Source organism: Ammospiza caudacuta, chromosome 7 (genome assembly GCF_027887145.1).
Source record: "Ammospiza caudacuta isolate bAmmCau1 chromosome 7, bAmmCau1.pri, whole genome shotgun sequence".
Classification (NCBI taxonomy): domain Eukaryota; kingdom Metazoa; phylum Chordata; class Aves; order Passeriformes; family Passerellidae; genus Ammospiza; species Ammospiza caudacuta.
The window spans coordinates 18,134,654-18,156,293 of NC_080599.1; the positions used below are offsets into that span (position 1 = coordinate 18,134,654).

The 21,640-nt window shown below is 60.2% G+C and overlaps 2 protein-coding genes across 2 annotated transcripts; both read right to left on the reverse strand.

Annotated features, from left to right (window-relative positions):
* Nucleotides 1–629: 629 nt before the first annotated feature.
* On the reverse strand, nucleotides 630–8,546 carry DDR2 (discoidin domain receptor tyrosine kinase 2). The gene is made up of 16 exons (XM_058808568.1): nucleotides 8,450–8,546; nucleotides 6,627–6,729; nucleotides 6,276–6,507; nucleotides 6,045–6,192; nucleotides 5,810–5,915; nucleotides 5,263–5,446; nucleotides 4,949–5,192; nucleotides 4,769–4,831; nucleotides 4,512–4,642; nucleotides 3,813–4,023; nucleotides 3,101–3,324; nucleotides 2,861–2,997; nucleotides 2,311–2,490; nucleotides 1,959–2,187; nucleotides 1,294–1,443; nucleotides 630–867 (listed from the first exon to the last, which is right to left on the reverse strand). Exons 1-16 carry the CDS (start codon nucleotides 8,544–8,546, stop codon nucleotides 730–732), a joined length of 2,577 nt encoding a protein of 858 aa, XP_058664551.1. The 3' UTR covers nucleotides 630–729.
* A 5,668-nt stretch (nucleotides 8,547–14,214) lies between these two features.
* On the reverse strand, nucleotides 14,215–21,557 carry UAP1 (UDP-N-acetylglucosamine pyrophosphorylase 1). Its single transcript, XM_058808502.1, has 10 exons — nucleotides 21,248–21,557; nucleotides 20,967–21,171; nucleotides 20,048–20,223; nucleotides 19,654–19,826; nucleotides 18,347–18,540; nucleotides 17,832–17,975; nucleotides 17,327–17,515; nucleotides 16,853–16,900; nucleotides 14,951–15,017; nucleotides 14,215–14,754 (listed from the first exon to the last, which is right to left on the reverse strand). The coding sequence occupies exons 1-10, from the start codon at nucleotides 21,555–21,557 to the stop codon at nucleotides 14,662–14,664; spliced, it is 1,599 nt and encodes a 532-aa protein (XP_058664485.1). The 3' UTR covers nucleotides 14,215–14,661.
* Nucleotides 21,558–21,640: the final 83 nt, after the last annotated feature.

Sequence of the window (21,640 nt, forward strand, 5' to 3'; positions counted from 1 at the left end):
CACCCGTGGGGCATCCAAAATGCGTTTGGTGGGCAGTTGAGCTGCCCTGGAGTGGCTGTGGTCAGTGAGGGAACATCCCCTTGGCACGGGATGCCTGCTTCTCCCTGGCTGCACACTGCAGCAGCTGGGTGAGGTGCCGGGAGCGCCCCCAGTCCTCTCCCTGTGCAGCTGGGGCTGGCCAGCAGGGAGGGCGCCTCCTGCCTCTCCATGTGGCATGTCCAAAGCCCCGAATGCCTGCGGAGTCTTTGTTTTCACCCCGCGACTGCACAGCCGGAGGCTGCTCCCAACTCCTCCTGAAGCAGGTGGTGGCTGCTGGTCTGTCCCTGCTCCAGTGGGCACACACCTGCACACATCCCTTCCCCAGGCACCTGCCCTGCGTGTAGGCTGAGCTTCCTCATGGAGAAAGTCCAGCTGAAGTTTGTCCCCTTCAGCCGGGCAAGAGAAGCCGCTCTGTCCCAGTCCCTGTCACCAGGAACAGGCTGCACCAATAAATAACCCTCCCCCAGCTGCTGCCGGGCTCAGGCCTGCGGGGAAGAGGGAGGTCTGAGCTGTCCCACACCGTGGGGCTTTGCTGTCCTTGGGGGCCTCCTGTGAGGCCTCACTGCACAATGAGCACACGAGCAGCCGCTCCGGGTTTATGGCTAAGTCCGAGTGAAGTGGCTTCGGTTTGCATCTGGGGCTCCTCTGGGCACAGGGAAGGATGGCACCAGAACAGGTGGGAGCCGAGGGTCATTCCTCACTGGCTGAGTCCTGGAGAAGACGATGGATGTCCTGGAAGGAGGGACGATCTTTAGTGTCCCGTCTCCAGCAGCTGAGCATTAGCTTATAGACTGAGTCAGGGCATAGTATGGGCTGGGGAAGGTAGGTCTGCAAAACAAATAGCAGAAAAGCAAAGAGAGAATTACTGCCACAGAAACCAATGTGCAAACTGCTCCTGGAGAGCCACGTATCTCAGGGTGCCCCATCTCTCCATGGCCTGAGGTGGGGGCTGTGCTGCCATGTGCCCAGGGGCAAGATGACCCAGTGGCACAGTGAGGCAGCTGGGGACACCTGCCTCTGTCCCCCAGACCCTAAAAGCTGCAGTGAGGTCAGTGAGCAAGCAGTGCCTTGGGCTGTGTAAAGTGCAGCGTTTGCCACGATGGGCCTTTCACCAGGACTCCTTCCCAGAGGAGTTCCTGTCCCATAGCTGCCTCACAGCCAAGCTCCCTATCTGGTCACCTTAAAGTCCCTCCCCAGGCCCCTGATGTCCTAGGTGCACCCCTGGTCCTCTTGTCCCATCCATCCCGTCCCTACCTGGCGGCCCTGGTCGCGGAAGAACTCGCCGGTGTTCTCGATGACCTGCTCGTCAGACATGTGGGAGTAGGGCTGCTCCCGGCACAGCGCGAAGGTCTCCCACAGCGTCACTCCGAACGCCCACACGTCACTGGCCGTTGTGAACTTGCCCTGGCCAGAGGGAGCAGAGCAGGGTCAGGCATGGGCTTTACCCAGAAGTTCCAGGTGCTCGGGGATCAAAACCTCATTCTGGATGCTTCAGCATCCAGGTCTGGTCGCAGAGAGGTGCTTGGCCCCACAGACCTGCTTTCTGCCTGAGGCCAGAGCCTGGTGAGCTCCAGGTCTGCCTGGCAGTGACTGCTCTGGACTTGCCAAGGACCCAGCTCCTGGCAAAGGTAAAGACCAACATTGCTCCCTCTTCCAGGCCTGACCGTGGCCAGGATAAAATGCCAAGCATCCCGTTTAAAGGATGTTCTGCACTGACACATCAAAAATCACCATAGTCCCCCCCCAGCCTGCCTCAAAAAGCTGCCACCACTCCCGCTGTCCCCATGCTTCATCCCAAATCTGGGCTGCAGTGAGCAGAGACCTCGCCATCCCTCCTGCACCCCCCAGCCCAAGGAAGCAGGGCAGTGAGCATCCCCAGAGCTATGTTTGTCCGTCAGAAGAGCTCCGGCCCCGTGTACCAGCAGGATGCTCTCCCAGGACATCCAGCGGATGGGGAGCACCGCCCGGCCCTGGATGCGGTAGTAGTCCCCACTGTAGAGGTTCCTGCTCATCCCAAAGTCGGCAATCTTGATGGTGTAGTGCTTCCCCACTAGGCAGTTGCGTGTGGCCAGGTCCCGGTGCACGAAGTTGAGGGACGAGAGGTACCTCATGCCCGAGGCGATCTGGGTGGCCATGAACCGCAGGTCACTGTCGGGGGCACACGGGATGAATGAGCACAAGGCGGGAAGGACAACAGCCAGAAGGTGCTCCAGGCAGGGTGTCCCAGGAGCAAGCAGCACTGCCTGCCCCTGCTCTCCCAGGTAGCCCTACCTGACGGTGGGTGCAGGGCCGTCTGCCTGCTGGCGGGACAGGAACTGGTTGAGGTCCCCATTCTCCATGTACTCGGTGATCATGCACAGGGGGTCATCTGTGATGCACACCGCCAGCAGCCGGATGATGTTGGGGTCCTTCAGTCGTGACATGATCTTGATTTCCTTCAGAAAATCATTCCTTTCCGGAACAGAAACCACACAGGTGGGATAGACAGACCCAGAGGGCCACAGAGGTGAGCACAGACTGGCCAAGAGTGCCACCCGCCCACCCAAGCCTCCCAAGGACCTGTGGGCCCCTTCCCCTGGGACTAGAGAAGATGAGCTGCAGGGTGGGCTCAGCAGGTAGGTAGGCACTGGGGAGCTGGTTAGGACTAAGGATCCTGACGTGTGACAGCCCAGCATCCCCAGAGAGCTCAGGTGTGTGGTCCTTGCAGCTGCACTGAGCATACGGCTGATGGAGACACGGAATGCTTTCCAAGCATCCCAGCTCTCTTGGTGAGGCTCTGCCCGTGGGCAGTGCTGGGGTGTGTGCCCCCCTCAGCCCCTACCTGGCATTCTTGTTGGCATCTGCCCGCAGCATCTTCACAGCCACCAGCATGGGGCGGTCAGAGCTGCCATCCAGGCCCTCCAGGGCAAAGTCCTTCCCTGTGAACTTCTCCATCCCCTCCACTTCACAGAGGTGAACCTGGGGGAGCAAGGGGCAGCTGACTGGCAGCCTTCCACAGCCCCTGCGAGCTGGGAAGAGCTTTGCCTGAGTCCTGCTCGGAGCAGGCCCAGTTCCCGCTCACCTCCCCAAACTGGCCTTCCCCCAGCTTCTCCTTGAAGGTCAGCAGCTTCCTGGGGAACTCCTCGACGGCCACATCCTTGCCAGCGAGCAGGTCCATGGTGAGGGCTGGCACTGAGTAGGTGTTGCCACCCGTCACACCCTGCAGGTTCACAATGTCGGCCTCGGCGTAGTGCGGGACGCCCTCGGGGACGCTGGCCTGCGATGGCTTGGTGGGGCTGCTGCAGCCTGGGGGGACACAGCGGGGCCAGCCCTGCCGTGGGTGTCCTGCCCTGCACCCTCTGCTCCTGGGGCCGCTCACACTCTGCCCCTTCTGCCCCAGAGCTCCCCAGGGCTGCCTTCCTGCAGGCAGCGCAGGCTGCTCCACTCCTTCCCCACCAAGGGCAAACGCCAACCAAGGCCTGAGCCCCAGGGGAGCAGAGATCCATGCCTGGCCTCCACGTCATTGAGGAAGAGGTGCCAGAGCATCCCAAGGATGACAGTGGGATACACCTTAGTCTGGCAGTCGATGTCACTGATGGCTCTCAGTCACAAGCTTTGTGTGACCTTCATGGGGATGCATGGGGACTTGTGTGACCTCTCCCCCTGTGACAAAATGTTTGGAGAGCGGCCAAAAGCTGGGGCTGGAGAGAGGGGGCTGCAGCAGGCTCTGTGAATGGTGTCCTGGCTGCCACCTGTGAGATGGCTGTGAGCATGCACGGTGTCCTGTCTCTCACCTGTATCCTCCTCCCCCGCGGTGAACTCGGGCAGCTTGCGGATCAGGCGGGAGGGCTCCTGGTAGTCGGGCCCCAGGGGGAAGATGCGGTCATAGGTGGAGCTGGACTCCTGCTCGCTGGGGGAGGAGGAGCGGTTGTGGTTGAACATGCTGGATTCACTGGGCAGGGAGAGGCTGACGGTCATTTCATCGTCCAGCATCCTCCGTGATGCCTGTGACAGCGGGGCAAGGGAGGAGAGAGGTGGGGTTCCCCACAGCATGGGCAGGATGGTACCAGGGATGTGACCAAACCTCCTCTCTAGTGCCTTGTCCCTAGGTTGCAGGGACACTCCTGCCTGTGTTTGTCCTCATGTTCCCCCCTTCTCTTGTCTGCCTCTATGGAAAAGGGTTTGGCTTCATCAGTTCTGTGAGTGACCTTGTTTAGGTGGTGGCTGTGCTGAGAACCCTCCACACCCAGGCTCCTGTCCCCCAGATCAGCTTCAGGACAGAGGGATGGACAAACAGGCAAGTTCCAAAGTCACCACCCTGCTCAGCTAAGTCCCCTTCCTTTGGAGATGGGTGAAAAGCCTTTCTGAGGAGGGGAAGGGAGCATCAGCCCTTGCATGGAGTCTGTTTTCTCCATGCTGAGCTCCCAGAAGAACCTGCGCAGAATGACCCCACCACCGCAAGGCACCTCACCAGCCACACCACCCTTGCCCACCTTCTCCAGCATCTTCTGCCAGAACTGCCGCCACAGTATGATGACAATGATGGCCACCAGGATGAAGATGATGGCCACCAGGCACCCGATCAGGATGCGCGTGTTGCTGTCGTCTACCTTGAGTGTGGGGTCTAGCCGGAGAAGGGGACAGAGAGGGCCGGTCACAGTGGGGAATGGGGAGACCCCCTGCCCCTCTCCTGTGTGGGATGGGGCACAGGGCCCACCCAGCACAGGGTGCCATTGCTTCCCATGCTTACCATAAGTGGTGGGGACCACGGGTGCCTCGGCGGGGGGCACTGAGTTGTTGTACATGGCTGCATCTGGCCAGGGAGAAGAGAACATCACGCTGGGGGTGTGGATGGCCCACAGCCCCACCACCTCCTTGAGCTTCCCACCCAGGAGAGCCCAGTCCCCATGAGGCTCGTGGCAACCAGTACCTGACTGGAAGGTGATCTCACTGAACATCATCCAGGTGTCGGCGAAGTAGTACTGGCACTTGATGGCGCTGGCCATGCGGTGGAGCAGAGGCACGGTGACGAAACGGGCGCTGGGGTTGACATCATCCAGCACCAGCACTGAGGACACAGCGCTGGGCTCCCACTCGCTGGCGTCGGCGCGGAAGTAGCACTGCACCTCTTTGAAGATCTTCACACCTTTGGCGAACATGTTGTTGCAGTGGACCTGTGGGGCAGCCTGTCAGCACGGCCACCGAGGGGCACGGGGAGGGTGACAGGGCGGGGGGGGTGAGGACCTTCATGGCGGTGAAGTTCCTGATGCGGTCGAACTCGAAGGTGATCTCCACGTAGCCGCCTGCCGTGCTCTCGTTGCGCCAGCCCACGTAGTCGTAGCCTGGCCAGACGTGGTACTCGTGGGTCTGCGTGAAGTCGTCCAGCCCCGACACCCCATCCGTCAGCTGGCCCAGGCCCTCTGTCATGCTGGCATGTGCAAAGGGACAGAAGGAGCGTGACTCTTGCCAGCCCCACAACCTGCACCACCCAGCACCCCCTGGCAGCTCCTCACAGGCCCTGGGACACTCAGGAGGGGATTTTGTTGGAGATGTTCTCTCTGGAAAAGGCTGTGGGGTGCTGAACATGTGGTACAGCTAGAGCAAATCCAAGGGAAGGGCTGGAGCTGCTTCCCTCATCACACTGACCCCCTCATGATGTGCAGCCTTCCCAGGCTGGCCATGTCCCTCACCTCAAGGACACCGCAAGCATTTTCTCTGCTGAGGATCAGCCTGAAAATGCAGGGAAGGAACATGCCCCTCACCTGGTGCCCAGCATGGCACCAGTCCTCACCTGTACCCAAAGGCCCCGTCGTACACTGAGTCATTCAGGTAGATGATGGTGCCCCCAGGAAGGATGAGCTGCTGCCCGACCGGCGCGTTGTAGGACACCAGCCCATCTGCAGGGAGGGAAGGGTGAGGGCATGGACACCCTGCAATCCCGGTGCTGCAGGACAGACAGTCCCCGCTGGGATGGCCAGCACCCCAGCGTGGGGACACAGGGACAGGCAGGGGACCGCAGCACGCACCCAGCCAGGCGCAGCCGTACAGCTCCACGCGCAGGCAGACGTTCATGGAGTGGTCGGTGACGGGGATGAAGCGGACAAAGCGGGCGATCAGGGGCGGCTCCAGGTCCTTGAGGACGATGTCGTAGGTGTTGGTGTTTCCATCCAGCACCTGGAGAGAGAGAAGCATGGTGGGGATGGGCAGGAGGAGCCTCCTCACCCACCACCCAATGCAGCCCCCACCCGTCTCCTCACCTGCTTCCCATGCCGGTTCCTCCAAGAGATCCAGCGGGTGCCATCCCGGCTGTAGTTGATTTTATACATGGGGGCAAACTCATTGCCGTGGCCCTTGGCGTGGCGCCCCTGGGTGCCCACCAGTGTGATGAAGTGCAGGGCTTGCAGGTCAATCTGCAGGAACTCCTTCAGGTCATTTGGCTCCACTGGGGTCTTGGGGCACCAGGCTCCGTCGCCCTCCTCCGAGTCCAGCCTGCGAGCCCAGAGTGGAGGAGCTGTTTGCAGGTGGCTGAGGCCAGCCCCACGTCCCCTTTCTCCCTCCATGCCAGCCCAGACCCTGCTGTGGCTATTGCAGGAGGGTGCCACACTCACCGTCCGTACTTGGCGGCCGTGGAGTCAGACCAGTGGCTGGAGGCTGAGATGTCCTCGTCAGGGATGTGCCCACCCGACATTCCCAAGGGGTACCGACACACCGCTGCAATGACACCGGCAGGGCACTGAGCAGGAGGGAATCCCTCCACGGAAATGGCCTGGGCCACATCCACTGTGCCCCGGGGCAGCACTCTCCATCCCTCTGGCTCACAGAGAGAGGACAAAGCAAGGCAGGGACAGTCCTGCCAAAGCAGGCACCTCCTCAAGCAAAGTGAAGCCTCTGGCCAGAAGCAGATGCCAGCCCAGCTCCCAGTGAAGTGGGAAGAAGGGGAGGTGGCTCCAAGGCCTAACAGGCACGCAGGGCCCTGTCCCCAGGGATCTCCTCAGCCTTGCTGGCAAGGATCTTGGCTGTGGTGGACAGCCTGTGAGCCTGGCACTGCTGTCCCCATGCTCCAGAGGGGCCACTTGCCCAGAAACCTCACTGCAGCAACTGTGCCACACTGCCCGCTGCTCCCTGTCCCTGCCTGAGGGAACAAGTGACCAAGACAGGCACTCGTCCTCCCTGATGACCCCTCAGCTTCCACCCCCAGCCCTCCTCCTGGCTGGGCTGCAAGTGGAAAAGTACCCAGGGTGGCGGGCGGGCTGCACCCCCGAGTGGCAGCCGACTCCCTGAGCACCGCATCCTCGCTGCTTCCCAGGAGTTATTTTTTCACGCCTGGCTGCCAAGAGCACAGCTGAAAGGGCGGCTTGTTTGGCCGTGTTTACCGTCTGGCTGCCGGCTCCAGCCCACCTCGGCCCTGCCACACCGCCCCGAGCAAACACCCGCACCGAGGGGCAAGGACGGGCAGGACACGGCGCCTGGGCCGCCTCCTACCCACAGCCCCTGGGGCTGTGCACGCACAAAGAACCCACGTCCCATTGTGTCACCATCCCCGGGACCCCAGACACAGGGACCATATCCTGCCTCAGGCACAAGGATGGGCGCCTCTTCATTGTGAGCTTTGGCACAGGGGGAGCATCTCTTCTTGTCTCTTGCTCTCACACTTGTGATGCTCTGCAGAGCACAGCTCCCGCTGAATTCCCGTTCAATTCTTGCCAAACACAGGGCCAGCCCTGTGTTTTTGTCTTGGTAATGACAATCCTGGCCAGGCAAATCCAATCCTGCCAGCCATTGATGTTTGCAGGAGAAACAGGATTGCCTCCCTAAATAAGCACAGTGCAACCTCCAGGGAAGACCCAGCTAACTCCTCCCACAGATGGAAGAAGCCTTTGAAGGGACTTGTTAAAGGAACTCCCTGGGAAAACCTGGGCTCTGTCCATCCCTGCAGCACAGGATGTGGCTGAGCCCTGCAGGAACAGCCATCTAAACACACTTGTGCTGCTGGCCGGTGCAGTGTTGTGGTTTCTGAGCAGAAGCCAGCCTTGATTTGCTGCAAAACCGCCAGAGAAGGCACAGCCCAGCAGAGAAAACAATAGCTTGGCACCTGGCAGCCTCCAACCTCAGTGAGCCCCCCTGGGCAAGGGCCCCCTCAGAGCCCAGGGCTGAAGTGCTTTGCCATGTCCAGCACCCTGCCAGGGGCCACACAGCGCCTGTGGCACGCTGCGGGGCTCTGAAGGTCACTGCAGGTGCCCCAGTGAGGTGCAGGACAGCAGAGTGACCAAGCAGCTGCAGGCTGGGGGGCCATCACTGACTGCTCCCAGAGATGAGAAAATCCCAGAGATGACGGAGACATTGCAAGTCCAAACTTGGCCATCTGGAAGGAGCAGAGACCAGTGAAATGAAATTCTGGCACCTTCAGCCACCTGGTCCCTGTCTGACTTACCGGGGTTGACCTGGCCTCTGGCAGCACGTGGCACGTGCAGCAGCAGCAGCAGCAGCGGCAGCAGCGGCAGCAGGGCTGGTCTGGGGGTGGCCGACATGTCGGCAGTCCTGCGGAGACAGAACCAGGCCTCGTCACCTGGGGCAAACGCCAGCCCTGCTTGGGGCAGCCAGCTGAGGGTGGGAGCACTTCTCCTGCACCAGAGCCCGTGTCCCCACCTCAGCCTTGGAGGAGGAACAGAGCCCCAGGCTCGGATCCGTGATGGTGGTCACAGGGATGGCAGACCCCACCCCTGGGAGCCATGGTGTGCCACATCCACATGGAATGGCCACAGGACCCGCGGGAAGCTCCCTGGGGCCAGCACTGGGCACCAAGGCTCTGGCCTGGCCGCCCACCCTTGGCTGCCTTTGAAAGAAGAAGTTGCACAAGCCCATCACATCAGACAATAATAGCAGGGTGCCAGAGCAGTTTCCTGCCTGCTGGCTTTGAGAGAGAGCAGATAATCAGCCGAGATTTACAGGCTATTTACTGGGATAGCTCCCCATGGCAGAGTGCAGCCAGGGCCTTGTGTGACACACAGAAGTGTGACAGAGGGCGTGGGAGCCACCTTGCACCCTCTGCCTCGAGGGGAGCATGGGATGGGGCTGGAGGGGGTCCTGGGAACGGGGCCTGGGGAGAAAAAGGACTGGTGCTGCCGAGCCTCTCCTCAGAGGGGACAAGGGGACCTCCCCAGGACGTGCCTGCCCTTGTGCCAGGGCTGTCACCACAGCCATGGCCTTGGCCCTGGCTGGCCCTCAGCTGCCAGGAGCCCCCAGGGCCCAACAGCTCCCACGGTGCCCACACACCTCTGGGCCACCACCATGGGGCCTGGCACCATGCCGGGGGAAGCACCAGGGACACCCCCAAACGTCACCAGCCCTGCCCCAGGCTCCCTGAGCCCCACTTATCTGCCAAGAGGACACTTTCACACCAGTACCAGATGCAATCAGTTCTCTTTCTATTTAAAAGGGCTGTTTTAATGCACATTAACCTTTGAGAGTGCAACCTTCTAACCTGGGGGGTTAAAAGGACTACAGCTCCTGGCCAAACAGGACCTGGCTGCTGGGGTAAATCCCAGCCAAGCCCACTGCACCAGGGACATCTGTCCTGGCTGGCACCTCCTTGAACCAGCCCAACACCACTGATGCTGCAGGTGACTGCCTGGTTGTGTCCCTGCATCAGCCCACGGCCTGGTCCCCACCACTGAGAGAAAGGCCAAACACACCCAAAGCAGCTGCCCACACCCCACAGAGCCAGCTGGGAGGTGCTGGGCATGGCCCTGGGCGCTGCCACAGCTGGGGCTTGGCATGGCAGGAGCAAGAGCAGAGCTTGCTGTGGCCACACCAGCACCCAAGGGGACAGCAAAAGCCCAGGAGCTGCCACCTGCCCTCTGCAAGGAGCTCTCTGCACCCCACAGCGCCCTGCTGGATTCCTGGGGGACTCTGCCAAGCACCAAATCTCTGCAGGAGGCACAAGTAAACACCTCCACTTGGGATGTTTCCCCCCCTTTTCTCTAATTTTCCTTTCTTTCCTTTTTTTTTTTTTTTTTTTGGTGTTTTTTTTTTTAAGCACATTATGTAGTTGCTTTTTTCCCCCCCTATTCCCAGCCGGGAAACTGTTGCTAGTTGCAACTAACTCAGCTGCAACTGGGAATTTCAGCTGCATTGCCCAGAGGCACACACAAGAGGCTCCTGCGTTTGATGACGGCCAGTTCCCCACCAACATTAAAATCTTAATTTCCTTCTGCATTCCAAAAAATATCCAGGGATATTTTTCCCACTATTCTTTCAGGCTGAGTAAACTCTTAAAGCATCAGGATACCACATGCTGCAATGTTCTGCAGGGAATGCATTTACATTTAGCCTAGTATAGGGAAATCATCCCCACGTAGCCACTGGGAAGTGCTCATCGCTCCTCAGGGGTGTGGGGCTGGGGGACAGTGAGGGGACAGTGACTCAGGCCACAAGGCTGAGGGCTAAGGGACACACGGTCAAGCACAGGGGCAGTACTGGCAGCCCAGCTGGAAATCAGTTTTGTGCCACCAGCCCTGCAAAAGGGATGGCTTTGCAACGTTTTGACTGAAAATGTTTGCTGAAATTTTTCAATCACTGGAAAGTTTTAGTGTAGACAGTTTTTGGAGCTCCTCCCTGGCATCGCCTGGGCTTTGAGTTTCCCTTGGCTGCGGCTTGTTTGTTGTTTTCCCTTCTTATTTCCCTGCTTCCTTATTCCACTGAAATAAACAAGGGTAATAACTGGGGGAGAAACTAAATTTGCTTTTGTACCCTCACCAGAGCCATGGTCCCTCTTGCTGTCAGCTGTTCCAAGTGAGGTCCCCATCTGGGCAAGGGCCCCAGCTTGCTTCCCAGATGGGCACTGCCACCTTTGCTTCATCAGGAGGATGCATCATGCATGGGGAGGGGGCTGGACAGCAGCAGCCTGCACCCCTTGTGCACACCAGGTCCTGGACACAAGTCTGGTGTGTCCAGTCTGCCAGGACTTCAAGGGCTCCTGCTGCAGAGCCCCAGTCCTCACACGGCGCTGGGGCTGCCCTCCTGCTGCGTGAGACAGGTCAAGGCCACTCAGGGAATGTCCCTGAGTGATGACAGGCTCGCTGTGAGCCCGGCCCAAGGATGTTTGGATAAGGGGGTTCAGGATGCCTGCCCCAGATGGCACTACAGCCCCCAGCATGCCGTGCTGCCGGCAGCCTTGGCGGGAGCACAGTGCAGCATGCCGGGACCCGTAGTCCTCCTTCCTTCCAAAAATGCCATATTAGACTTTTTCTGGGCTGGATGCAGCCCCATTTCCTGCAACAGCAGGCGCCTCCCCAGCCACGGGCTCCCTGGCTCAGCCCGGGGCACCGCAGCTGTCCGGGGTGCGAGGAGCAGCCAGCACATCCCCATGGCCCCAGCTGCCCCGGCGAGACCTGCCCAGAGCACGGCTGGGGACACCGAGCTGCCAGGGGCACGGCCGGGGGCCTGGGGACACCGAGCTGCCAGGGGCACGGCCGGGGGCCTGGGGACACCGAGCCGCCAGGGGCATGGCTGGGGACACCGAGCTGCCAGGGGCACGGCCCGGGGACACTGAGCTGCCAGGGGCACGGCCGGGGGCCTGGGGACACCGTCCTGCGGGTGCTGCATCCTGCAAGTGCTCCCTGGCAGCCAGGCGCCCCCAGCCCGGCTCCCAGCCGTCGCGCCGCCGCCAGTAGGGCTCCACAGCATCGCCCCAACTCCACCCAGGGCTGGCAGCCACGAGTGGGCTCCCAGCACCAGCACGGGGGCACGATGCTCACGAGCACCAGGGCAGTGGCCTTGTGCTCCCTTTCCCAGTGTGACCCGGCGCCTGGCTAGGGGACCCTGGGGACAGCAGGGCCTCCCTGGCTGACCAGCGCTGCCGCCAGCCCTGCCAACAGACACATAGGCGGGAGCTGAGGAGGGACACCAGGAAACGCCGGCCTGGCACGAGGCACGGGGGGAACCGCCGGCGCTGTGGGGTCAGCTGGCGAAAAGGGGCCAATTGTCACCCCCCGAGTGAGGACAGTGCCCTGCTGCTGCCCCAGACCCTTCCCGGGCAGAGCTACACCCCAGTCCCTGTGCCGGGGCTCCGCCAGAGCCGTGTCCCGCCGCAGCGCCAGGCCGGGAGGGTCCCACAGCCCCACACAGCCCTGAGGGACCCCGAGGGACTCACCGCAGCGCCGGAGGGCGGGCGGGCTCCGCGCCCCTCGCCCGGGCCGGGGGAGCCAGGTGAGGAGCGAACTTCCCCGGGCTGATGCAAGATGCCTCTGGGAGCTCGCTCGCATTCTGCGGATTCCTGGGAGCCGGCCAGAAATCCCACAATCCTACATCTCGCACATTTGGTTTCAATTAGGGAGCGGAGAAGGGGAGCCAGTCAGCGATCCGGGCTGGCGTTTCGGCAGAGGTTATTTTCCTCGGCCCGAGGGAATGTGCGCAGAGCTATAATTTACAGCAAAACCCATTCATAGCGCGAGAGAAAAAAATAAAAAAGTGCCCGTGGCCAGCAAGGGAACTTAAAGCAATAGGCAACGTTTCACTTTCCAGTGCCCGTCCCGTGGCTGTGGCATGGCACACGCGTCCAGGACCCTCCTCCTGTACTGTGGGGCTGGGGAGGACACCCCCAAAGTGTGCGTGATGGGGACACTTCACAAGACCCCAGAGCTGGGCCACCCCTCTCCGGGCCCCTGGGGGGATGATTTGGGACTCCTGCACGTGGCCAGGACAGCAGCCAAAGGACCAGCCCGGCCCAGGGCACGGGCTCGGGGCTCCAGCTCCCCCAGCTCCACGCAGAGCTGGCGGCTTGACATCATTTCCAGGCACTAGCCTGGCACGGTGGCCACCGCCTACGCAACGAGGCAGGGAGAAAATAATGATACTCTTACTAATACTAATACTAATGGGCTCAAATTAATTTTTGTGCAGCATCAAAACCCACAATTAAAGAACTTTTTCAAAAAAATGTTTAGACTTTCATTTTTTATTTTATTTTATGGGAAGGAAATAGCACCCCTGGCAGCAGGCCACCAACTCCCAAAAAAGCTTTCCTGTCCGACTAGACACCCCAAAGCCCCAGGGCTGTAGCCCTGCTCCTAAACCTCTTTGGCAGCATGAAGCCTCCAGACAAACCAACTGAATCACAGGCAGGGGAAGCCAGGCACTGCTCCCAGCAGTGATCCTTGTCCCTGCCACCAGAGAGGGGCTGCAGCACCAGCTGGGCCGGCACTGCCCAGGGCGACAGAGGCAGGGCACAGCTTCCCCGGGGCTGGCAGGGAGCAGGTCTGAGCAGTGCCCCATGTGCTGCCCCAGATCAGCTGGCAGGGAGAAGCACAGGCTGCCCTACGTGCACACTGGCACAAACACCAGCCAGCTCTGCTCCACTCCCCTCCTGCTACCTGCAAGTGCTGCTCAGATTGCTTGGCAGCAGCCAGCGCCCTGGCGCTCTGCCCCAGGACCGAATGCAAAGGTGGTGGTCTACAAAGCCCAAAAGCCAAAGGCACGGCCACGCACAGCCCGGCCAGCCTGTGGTGAGCCAGCAGGAGACAGCAGCAGCCAGGACCCCCCACACTGCCCTGGTGGCCCTGGCACAGTGCCTGGGGACACCAAGTGCTTGGCTGAGCCTGGGATGCTCAGCAGCCACCTTTGCACCCAGGGGGCACATGGTGACTTCCCCCCAGAGGGAGTGGTTTGGGTCCCATTCCCAGGCCTGCAAGGGAAAATCCCTCCCCAGGCAGCCATGGGGCAGCGAGAGGCTGTGGCCACATCAGGATCAGGAGAGGAGCTGACCAAACTCTCATCCTTCTTCCCAAACAGCTGCTGTGCCCCAGGCAGTCAGGACACCACGCTCCTCAGCAGTGGGCTCACGCAGGAGCCAGAGCCCCTCCAGGAAATGCACAGGGCACATGGCACTGGTGGAGGGCTCAGTGCCAGGCTGATTTCACCCTGAGCACTCCAGCAGTGCAACACACCTGCCTGTTCCTACCTGCTCAAGGCTTGCCACTGTTTGCAGAAATACAAGAGGAGAGTACAACTCTCTGCTTCCTCCAGGAACACCCCAAATGAGCACTGCAGGCTAGAGGCCCTGTCTGCAGCCACCCCAGACAGCCACCCTTGCTGCGCTGAGCAGAGCACTTGGCATGATGCAGTCAGCTCTCTACTCCACGAGCCTCTTGGTGCAAAGTCATGTCACTCAAACACCACAGAAGACAAACAGGAGGAACTCAAGAGTTTAATTGGGTGCTTCCAGTTGTGCAATATACAAAGGATGACCAAAAGGGAGGACATGGGCAATGGCAAGGACCCTATTAAAAAAAAAATAGTCATGTAGATTTCAGAAAAATAAAAATTCTAGATTAAACCCAGCCCCATATCATAAAAATCCCCTCTCTGCATGTACAATGACTATTACTATACACATGTTTAAAAATAAATGCCCACAGCCTGGAGTGCAAAGGGCAGCACCACAGCTGTGCTTTGTGGCAGGGGAATCTGTAGTGTTTGGTTTTTAAATTAAAATATAAATAGAAGCATACAACATGCCAAGAACCGAGTGGGTCAAATCCTCCTCTGCAGAGGGCCAGAGCAAGCAGGAGCAGTCCCTGCTAGGCCCAGTTATCCACTTGGTGTGCCCCAGTTCCTGGTGGGATGGGCAGCCCTGCCTGGGCACCACTACAGCCCGTTCTTCACCAGCTCGTGGATGCCATCCTCGTCAATGATCAGAGGCGTGCGGAACTCTCGGTCCTTCACCAGCTGCTCCAGGCCCTGGGGGATGAGAGTGGCTCGTCAGGAACACCCTGCACATCACCTGGCTGCCAAGCTGCCTCTGCCCCCCTCGTGTGCTGGCAGCCCCAAACAGCTCCCCAGTGAGGGATACGCTTCTGTGGCTTATCCCACATACGTGTGCCCTGCCAGCCCGGCCCATCCCAAGGGCCCCACCCTCTGCAGAGCCAGTACTCACTTCTCCTCCATAAGAGACAAGGGGAGAAATTTCACACTGGATTGGCAGGTCGTTTGCATCCTTCAGGCTGCAGAGAACAATACACAGTCAGGACAGTCAGGTACAGCCCAGGGGGACACAGACAGGCCCAACATCTGCCGAGGCCGGGCGGAGGGTCAGGGCTGTCTGGGCCCACGCAGGCTCCACCAGCACAGAGCTGCCCTGGGTTAGTTAAGCCTTGCGTGCTCTCCACAGAGGTGCCAGCTGAAGTTTAGATACCACCAGCAACTGAAAGGGAAGAGAGCTTTAGATGGAGCTTTCATGATGCCTTTCCATGTGTGCAACTACAACAGAGCCTGTGCCCCCAGCCCCGCTATTTTCAATACATGGAAACGAGTCACCCATTCCTTCTCCTCCTGCAGCCCTGGGGTGATGTGAGATGCACTCACAGACCACCTCCCCATAAAGCAAGAGGTCTTGCTTTTAGCCCTCTCTCGCTTAAAGCACAACCTGAGGACACAGGGTAAGCCCTTCTGCTCACTCAGAATCACTCCCTGCGGCACTGTCTGCTCCTCCTGCCTTTGTTAGATAACTATCTTGGCTCCTCTCTTCTGCTTGTGAGATGGAGCTGGTGAGCAAAATGCCAGAACCACATCAGTGCTGCCCACTGCAGCAGCACTGCTGGGCAGGGGCCTGTGTGGGGTCCCTGACCCTGCTCCTGCTGCCACCAGCCTTCGTAGGACGTGCTTGGATGATCCCTGCATCCAGCTGGCGTGTAAATCTGGGGGTGCAGCTGTGTGGACCCAACAAGCAGCCAGCAGCCCAGGGTGCCCCTTCCCAGCCAGGCACGGCAAAATGCCATCTGTGACAGCGCTCCCTTCACCCAGGTCAAAGCTCCTTCCTCTGCCACGCACTCACTCAGCCCTCTCCTGTCCCAGGTGTCAGTAAATAAAACTCACCCATTCCAACCCACACTGCTATTTACCTTGAATGTTAGATTCAAGATAGTAGTTTTAAAAAACAGTTGATATTAACTGGTAATGAAGGGTAGATGTGGGACAAGGTGCAGCCTTTCTCCTGCATGTTAACTAGTGTGACGGCTTAGTTATATGCCTGAAAACACCTGGAGTCTGGAATTAAAACAGAGATAAAACAGCTGTATTCCACCAGGAAGTACCTGAAGATAAAGCTTCTCAAAGAGTGGAAGGGAACAAGATTGCTTATGTGTAGTAGACTCTGTGAGTCATTTACACTCACCAGCTCCAAGTCCCAGCACATTTGTGCCTACAGAACATAACAGAAGAGTTAAAACTTCCCTTGTGTATTCCTGTAAACTGTCAAGCACTGAGCCAGGGGCTTTCCCTAGTGTCATGCTCTGGATCTTCCAAACTCAAGAGCTGGAGTCACACAAAGCCCAGCTGGCTGCTGTGCTCAGATTCACACTTGCTACATCAAAGCCTGCCTGACGTTTGCTTCATGTTTTTAATCCCGTTTTGGTCTGCCTGGACGCCTGGCGGACACCAGGAGATGGCAGCCATCCCCAGCTCTGGGACCGGCCGGGACCAGTCCCTGCCGTGCTGTGACAAACAGGGGAGTGGCATCAAAGGACGTGCCGGGGTGTTTGCCAACAGCACCCTGCCTGCGGGGTGACCTTTGGGGGCTGTGTGCAGTCAGCACCAGGCTGCTGCCATCCTGCACCTGTACCAACAGCATGAGCCCCATCCAGTTATCCCCTGCGGAAAGGAGCCCAGCAGGAGCAGAGCTGCCTGCCCCGCCACCATGAGAAGCAGCACCCCCTGTCCCCAGGGGTGACATGCCCCAGCAGCCACATGCGCCCCCAGCCCCGTTAGCCTGGCTCTGCCTGCAGCCTGTTAGTCCCTCAGCACGGCCCCGCCACCATGCACCTGGCACGTGGATAGTTACTTGTCATTGACATCTGCTGGGCTGGCAGCTGACCTTCCGTTTGGGATGCTACACGGGAAGAAACAAGGGTTAGCAAGGGGGCAAAAACAGAGCAAAACGAGTCTGGGGTCCACTGATCCCTAAAGAGGCTGGCGGGAGGTCTCGTGGTCGAGGGATGCGTGGATGCCAGCCTGGCTGCTGCACGGAGCTGCTACCGTGCTCTGTCTTTAGGGAGACGCCTCCCTCCTTGTAGCAGAGGCAACCTTGGCTGTGCAATGGAGGCTGGCAGGATTCAGTTCATAGGGGCTGAATTGAGAGGGAAAGCTGTTGCCAGCTGAGCACCACTCCTGTTGTCACCACACAGCTTACAGCCAGCTCTGCTCCATGGATCACCCATAGCTGGCTGGTTCTGTGACACTGTTATCAGTACTGGGATTGCCTTGTGCTTAATATCCAGCCTAAAAAGGAGCAGAAGTGACAGGAGCAGCAACTCACCGAGGGATGGCAGGGATGCGTGTGCCATTTTCATCCACGAAGTGCCCCCCTGCATTGAGAACCCAGCAGTGGTGCAGGGACATCAAGGCATGTCGTGCTGTGGTGGGGTTGTCCTTGCCGTTCTGGCTGTCCGCGTTCTTCAGGGGGGAGAACTCATCCTCACGCAGCACCTCGTACACCACAAACCTCCTGGGGGAACACAGCACGGGAGGGTGGGCTTTGGAAACTGTGGCTGCTTCCCCTGCCAGGGCGGCTGAGCTGGGCCCACACCCACGGGCTGTTTTCACAGCTGTGCAGGAGGGAGGGGAGGCCCTGGCTCGTAGGGTCAGCAGATGTTCCTCTGGCACAGGAGCAGGGCTCAGCCCAGCAAGCCTCCAGCTGCCATCCTATCCTGATCCCGGGGCATTGCCAGTGGGCACACCCTGGCACAACCCCAGAGGCTCTCGGAGCTTCCCCAGGGAGAGCCAGCAGCCAGCCTGGACCCCACGGAGAGCAAAGGACATACTTGGAAAACTGGAAGATGTCAAAGACAAACTTCTCCATCTTAATCCCATTGGGCTTCTCAGGTTGGACTAGCTGCCCTGTAGCGATGTCCACATATGGGATCTTCTTCTCAGCCACATGGTGCTGCAGCTGTGGTTCGTAAGTGCTGCAACAGGCCAAGACAGAGATGTCACCTTTCTGAGCAAGCCATGTCCCCAGCTCAGACACGGCTGCAGCGGGATGGCTGCCCTGCTCTTACCCTGGCTGCCCCAAGGCATGGGCTGCTCAACCCCACAGCAGCCAGGAGACAGCCCCACATGCCTGCACTCTGGAAGCAGCATCCAGATACGACCCAGAGAACCCTTATCTCAAGGAAGGGGCTGTACAGACAGGTGGGGGTCAGACCAGCTCTGCAGGGGCCTCATCCCAGCACGCCTGGAGCTCAACCAGCAGCAAGCAAGGCACAGCCAGCTCTGCCCAGCAGCAGCACTTCAGCACCAGCACTCCTGTCCTGGCACTGCAGCAGCAGCAGCTTACTTGACCACATCTTTGAGGAAGGCAGTGGTGAAGTAGTGATTGGCGATGTTGCCCGCGTTGAAGAGCAGCCGCCCGTCGGGGCCGCGCCGCTGGGCAGTGCCCAGGGAGATCTCGCTGTACTCCACCACCTGGTACACGCCGTCCACGCGGCACACCACGCCCACCGGCTCCGTGGGGTTCGTCTTCTCCACCACCTGCCGAGGGAAGCGCTGTCAGGGAAAAGCACCCGAAGCCCCATGCTTCCAACGCTCCCTTGGAAAGAGCAGACCCTACTTAGAAAGGCTTTCTCCTCTGCTGGGACGGGGCAGGGCTGGCAATGCAGGAGCCCTCCCCTCCCAGGTGCTTCTGGCAGTGGGGATCAGAGGATGGCAGGGCTGGTGACAGGTGTCAGACGCACCCAGAGGGCACAGCAGGATGTGGCACCGAGCGAACGTGCAGCTGGCAGCACACACGGATATTTTTAGCCAGCTTGCTCCTCACAACCAGAAGGCTGCTGGCTCAGCAGAGACATCCCTCTGACCTTCCTCTCCTCCTTGCACCTCACACACCTCCCTCTGGGTTATGAGATACCCCAGCAAATCCCTACCCACCACTGCATGCAGGGGCACAGGGCTTTCTCCTTTCTGCAGGAGGTTTATTATGCTGAGGTTTATTTCCTGTTTCTTTCATGCAGGCCAGGGGAAGAAAACTGCCTTCCCTTTCTCAGCACACCCTCTGAAAGCTGCAAGACCAGTAAGTCATTTCACCTGTTTGCCAGAGCCAAGCCAAATGCAAACAGAACCTTTGGCTGTCAAGCCAATCTTTAAGTAAAGCTCTAAGTGTGCAATGTCCTGTCCACAAGACATGGAGCTGGGTTCAGTGTCAGCTGCACCCAGCTGCATCCTGGTCTGGTGTCCAGGATGTCAGGCTGGGGACAGCTGGCAGCTTATGGCAGGGATCCTGTCTGCCTGTGCTAGCCACAGCCACCCAGAGAAGAGCTGCCCAGCATCTGGGTGTGTGCCAGGCAGCAACACAGGGCTCCCAAGCAGCCTCTTGACCCCAGGGGGACCTCCGAGCCCTGGGGCTGTTGGTGCTGTATTCCTGTGCAAGGCAGAAGAGCAGTGCCAGGCATCCTCCAGGATGCCAGGGGCAGGCAGGACTGTGGCAGCACATGTTACCTCACCAGTGAGCTCCAGGTACTTAGCTATCCCTCCTGGTTGTGGCAAGCCAGCAAATGAAGGGTGAAAAGTCAGGGAAGCCAGGCAAGGAGCAGGACAGACCCTACCCAGCTCTGAAGAAGCAGTGCCTGCCTACTCCCAAAACCATACCTTGGCCCCACAGTCTGCTCCCTTCTCCAAGCAGAATCCAATGAACCTGGGGTCAGCCACCTTCACCAGGATGTTGTCCACACAGTAGACATGGACACTGTGCACGCCCCTCCGCTCCATGTCGTCCACGATGCCGTGGGAGCCCAGTGCCCGGTACAGGCCCCCGTTGCCGTCTGCAGAGGGAACGCCCCACTGTCCGTCAGCCGCCCACGCCCACCCTCCTTCCCCACGGGCCCATGTGGAGGCCCTCAGCCCAGCACACCCCACCCTGCTCCTCCCTGCCAGGGCAGACACGGACACCTCCCAGCCCGAGTCAGCCCTGGGCCAGGCCACAGGGAAGACTGCAGTTCCAAAAGCTGCTCCTCAGCACCATGTCTCACCCCTGGCCACCAACCTGGTGCCATGGCAATCTTGCCCTTCTCCTCCAGCAGGATTTTCCCATCGAATCCCAGGGCAGGCAGCATGCCCTGCTGGAAGAAGATGACATTCTCCTTCTTCAAGCCAAAATACCGATGTTTCTGGAAGAACTCCTTGGTGGACTCCATAGTGCGGCCACTTGTCATAATGTACCTGTTGCAGAGTAGAAGACACCCAATGAGCAGGGAGGAGAGGCAGGATCTCACACCCCTCATCCCAAATGTGGGGAACACCCAGGACATGCTTTCCCCCCTCCTTCCACACTTAGGAGGATCTGACCTGCTGTGGTCTCAAGACAATGAAGGGTTTCACACATATCTCCAAAACCATACAACATCGTGCATGGGACATCCAGCTGCAGTGGCCAACTCTTGCCTTGTCTACAAAGCACCTCAGCAGCTCATCTCCTCACCCTCCATGGCTGCTGTACTGCATGGGGACATGAAAACCTTTCCCAAAGGGCCGTGGGACTGAGTCTGACAATGTGGGACCTGCCAGTGCCACCCTGAGCCTTGAAACACTTGCTCTAAGGGGCCATGCCCATTGCAAAGCGTTGACACGAAGAGGGGCTATGCCAGTCCATGGCCCTTGGGCTGCCAAAGGGTACTGCACCAACCCAGGCTAACCTCGGGCTGCCAAGGGGCTCTGCACCACCCCAGGCTAACCTCGGGCTGCACAGGGGAACTGCACCCACCCAGGCTAGTCTCGGGCTGCACAGGGAACTGCAGCACCCCAGGCTAACCTCGAGCTGCCAAAGGGAACTGCAGCACCCCAGAGGAGCACGGGCCGCTGACACCCAGAGGCTGCGCCAATCTACAGGACCCGGACCCAGCAGAGCCGGCTGGTCCCTTCCGACACCCCTCCGCGGGCCGTGTCCCCCCGAGGCCGGGGCTCACCAGGGGATGTGGCAGGGAGTGCCGTGCTGCTCCTCCGCCATCTGCTGCAGCCGCCGCAGGCGCTGGGCCTGGAGGTGGAAGAGAGTCTTGCGGGAGGGCAGCCCCACGTCGCACATGCCCTTGGGGTAAGGGACACCGAGGCGGGTGCCCTGCCCGCCGGCCAGCAGCAGTACGGCCACGCGGCTCGCCGCGATCTCCGCCAGCCCTGGGGGAGCAGACACGCGTGGGGCCCTCCGCGCCGGCTCCGCGCCGCGCCGAGCCCCGCCGCCCCGCGCACCTACCGCGGCTCTCCCAGCGCGGCACCAGCCCGCGGTCTCGGGAGGCGCTGCCCAGCACGTCCCGCGGCACCGGCTCCATGCGCGCATCCAGCCCTGCTGCCGCCGCCGCCGCCGCCCCGCCGCCGTCCCCGCGGGCGCGGCGGAAGAAGCGGTTGATCTCGGCCACGTCCATGCGGCACAGCTCGGCCACCAGCGCCCGCCGGGCCGCGCCGTCCAGCTCGGGCCAGAAGCGCAACACATGGTCCTGCCCGCCCGCCGCCAGCCGCTGCCGCAGCTCCGCCGCCACATCCCCCACAGCCCCGGCCGCCTCCATCCCGCCCGCCGCCGGGCCGCCGCCGCCCGCCGCCGCCCTTTATAGCTCCCCGACGGCCAATGGCCGGGGCCCGCGCCACGTGG

Coding starts and splice junctions, on each gene's coding strand:
- DDR2 (XM_058808568.1), bottom strand. CDS start 8,546: ATGTCGGCCACCCCCAGACCAGCCCTGCTGCCGCTGCTGCCGCTGCTG. Junction 6,193..6,275: donor GGAACCGGCATGGGAAGCAG/GTGAGGAGACGG, acceptor CTCTCTCTCCAG/GTGCTGGATGGAAACACCAA. Junction 2,188..2,310: donor GGCCCTGCACCCACCGTCAG/GTAGGGCTACCT, acceptor TGCCCCCGACAG/TGACCTGCGGTTCATGGCCA.
- UAP1 (XM_058808502.1), bottom strand. CDS start 21,557: ATGGAGGCGGCCGGGGCTGTGGGGGATGTGGCGGCGGAGCTGCGGCAG. Junction 21,172..21,247: donor GCCGCGCTGGGAGAGCCGCG/GTAGGTGCGCGG, acceptor CTGCTCCCCCAG/GGCTGGCGGAGATCGCGGCG. Junction 18,541..19,653: donor GAGCAGACTGTGGGGCCAAG/GTATGGTTTTGG, acceptor TTCCCTCGGCAG/GTGGTGGAGAAGACGAACCC.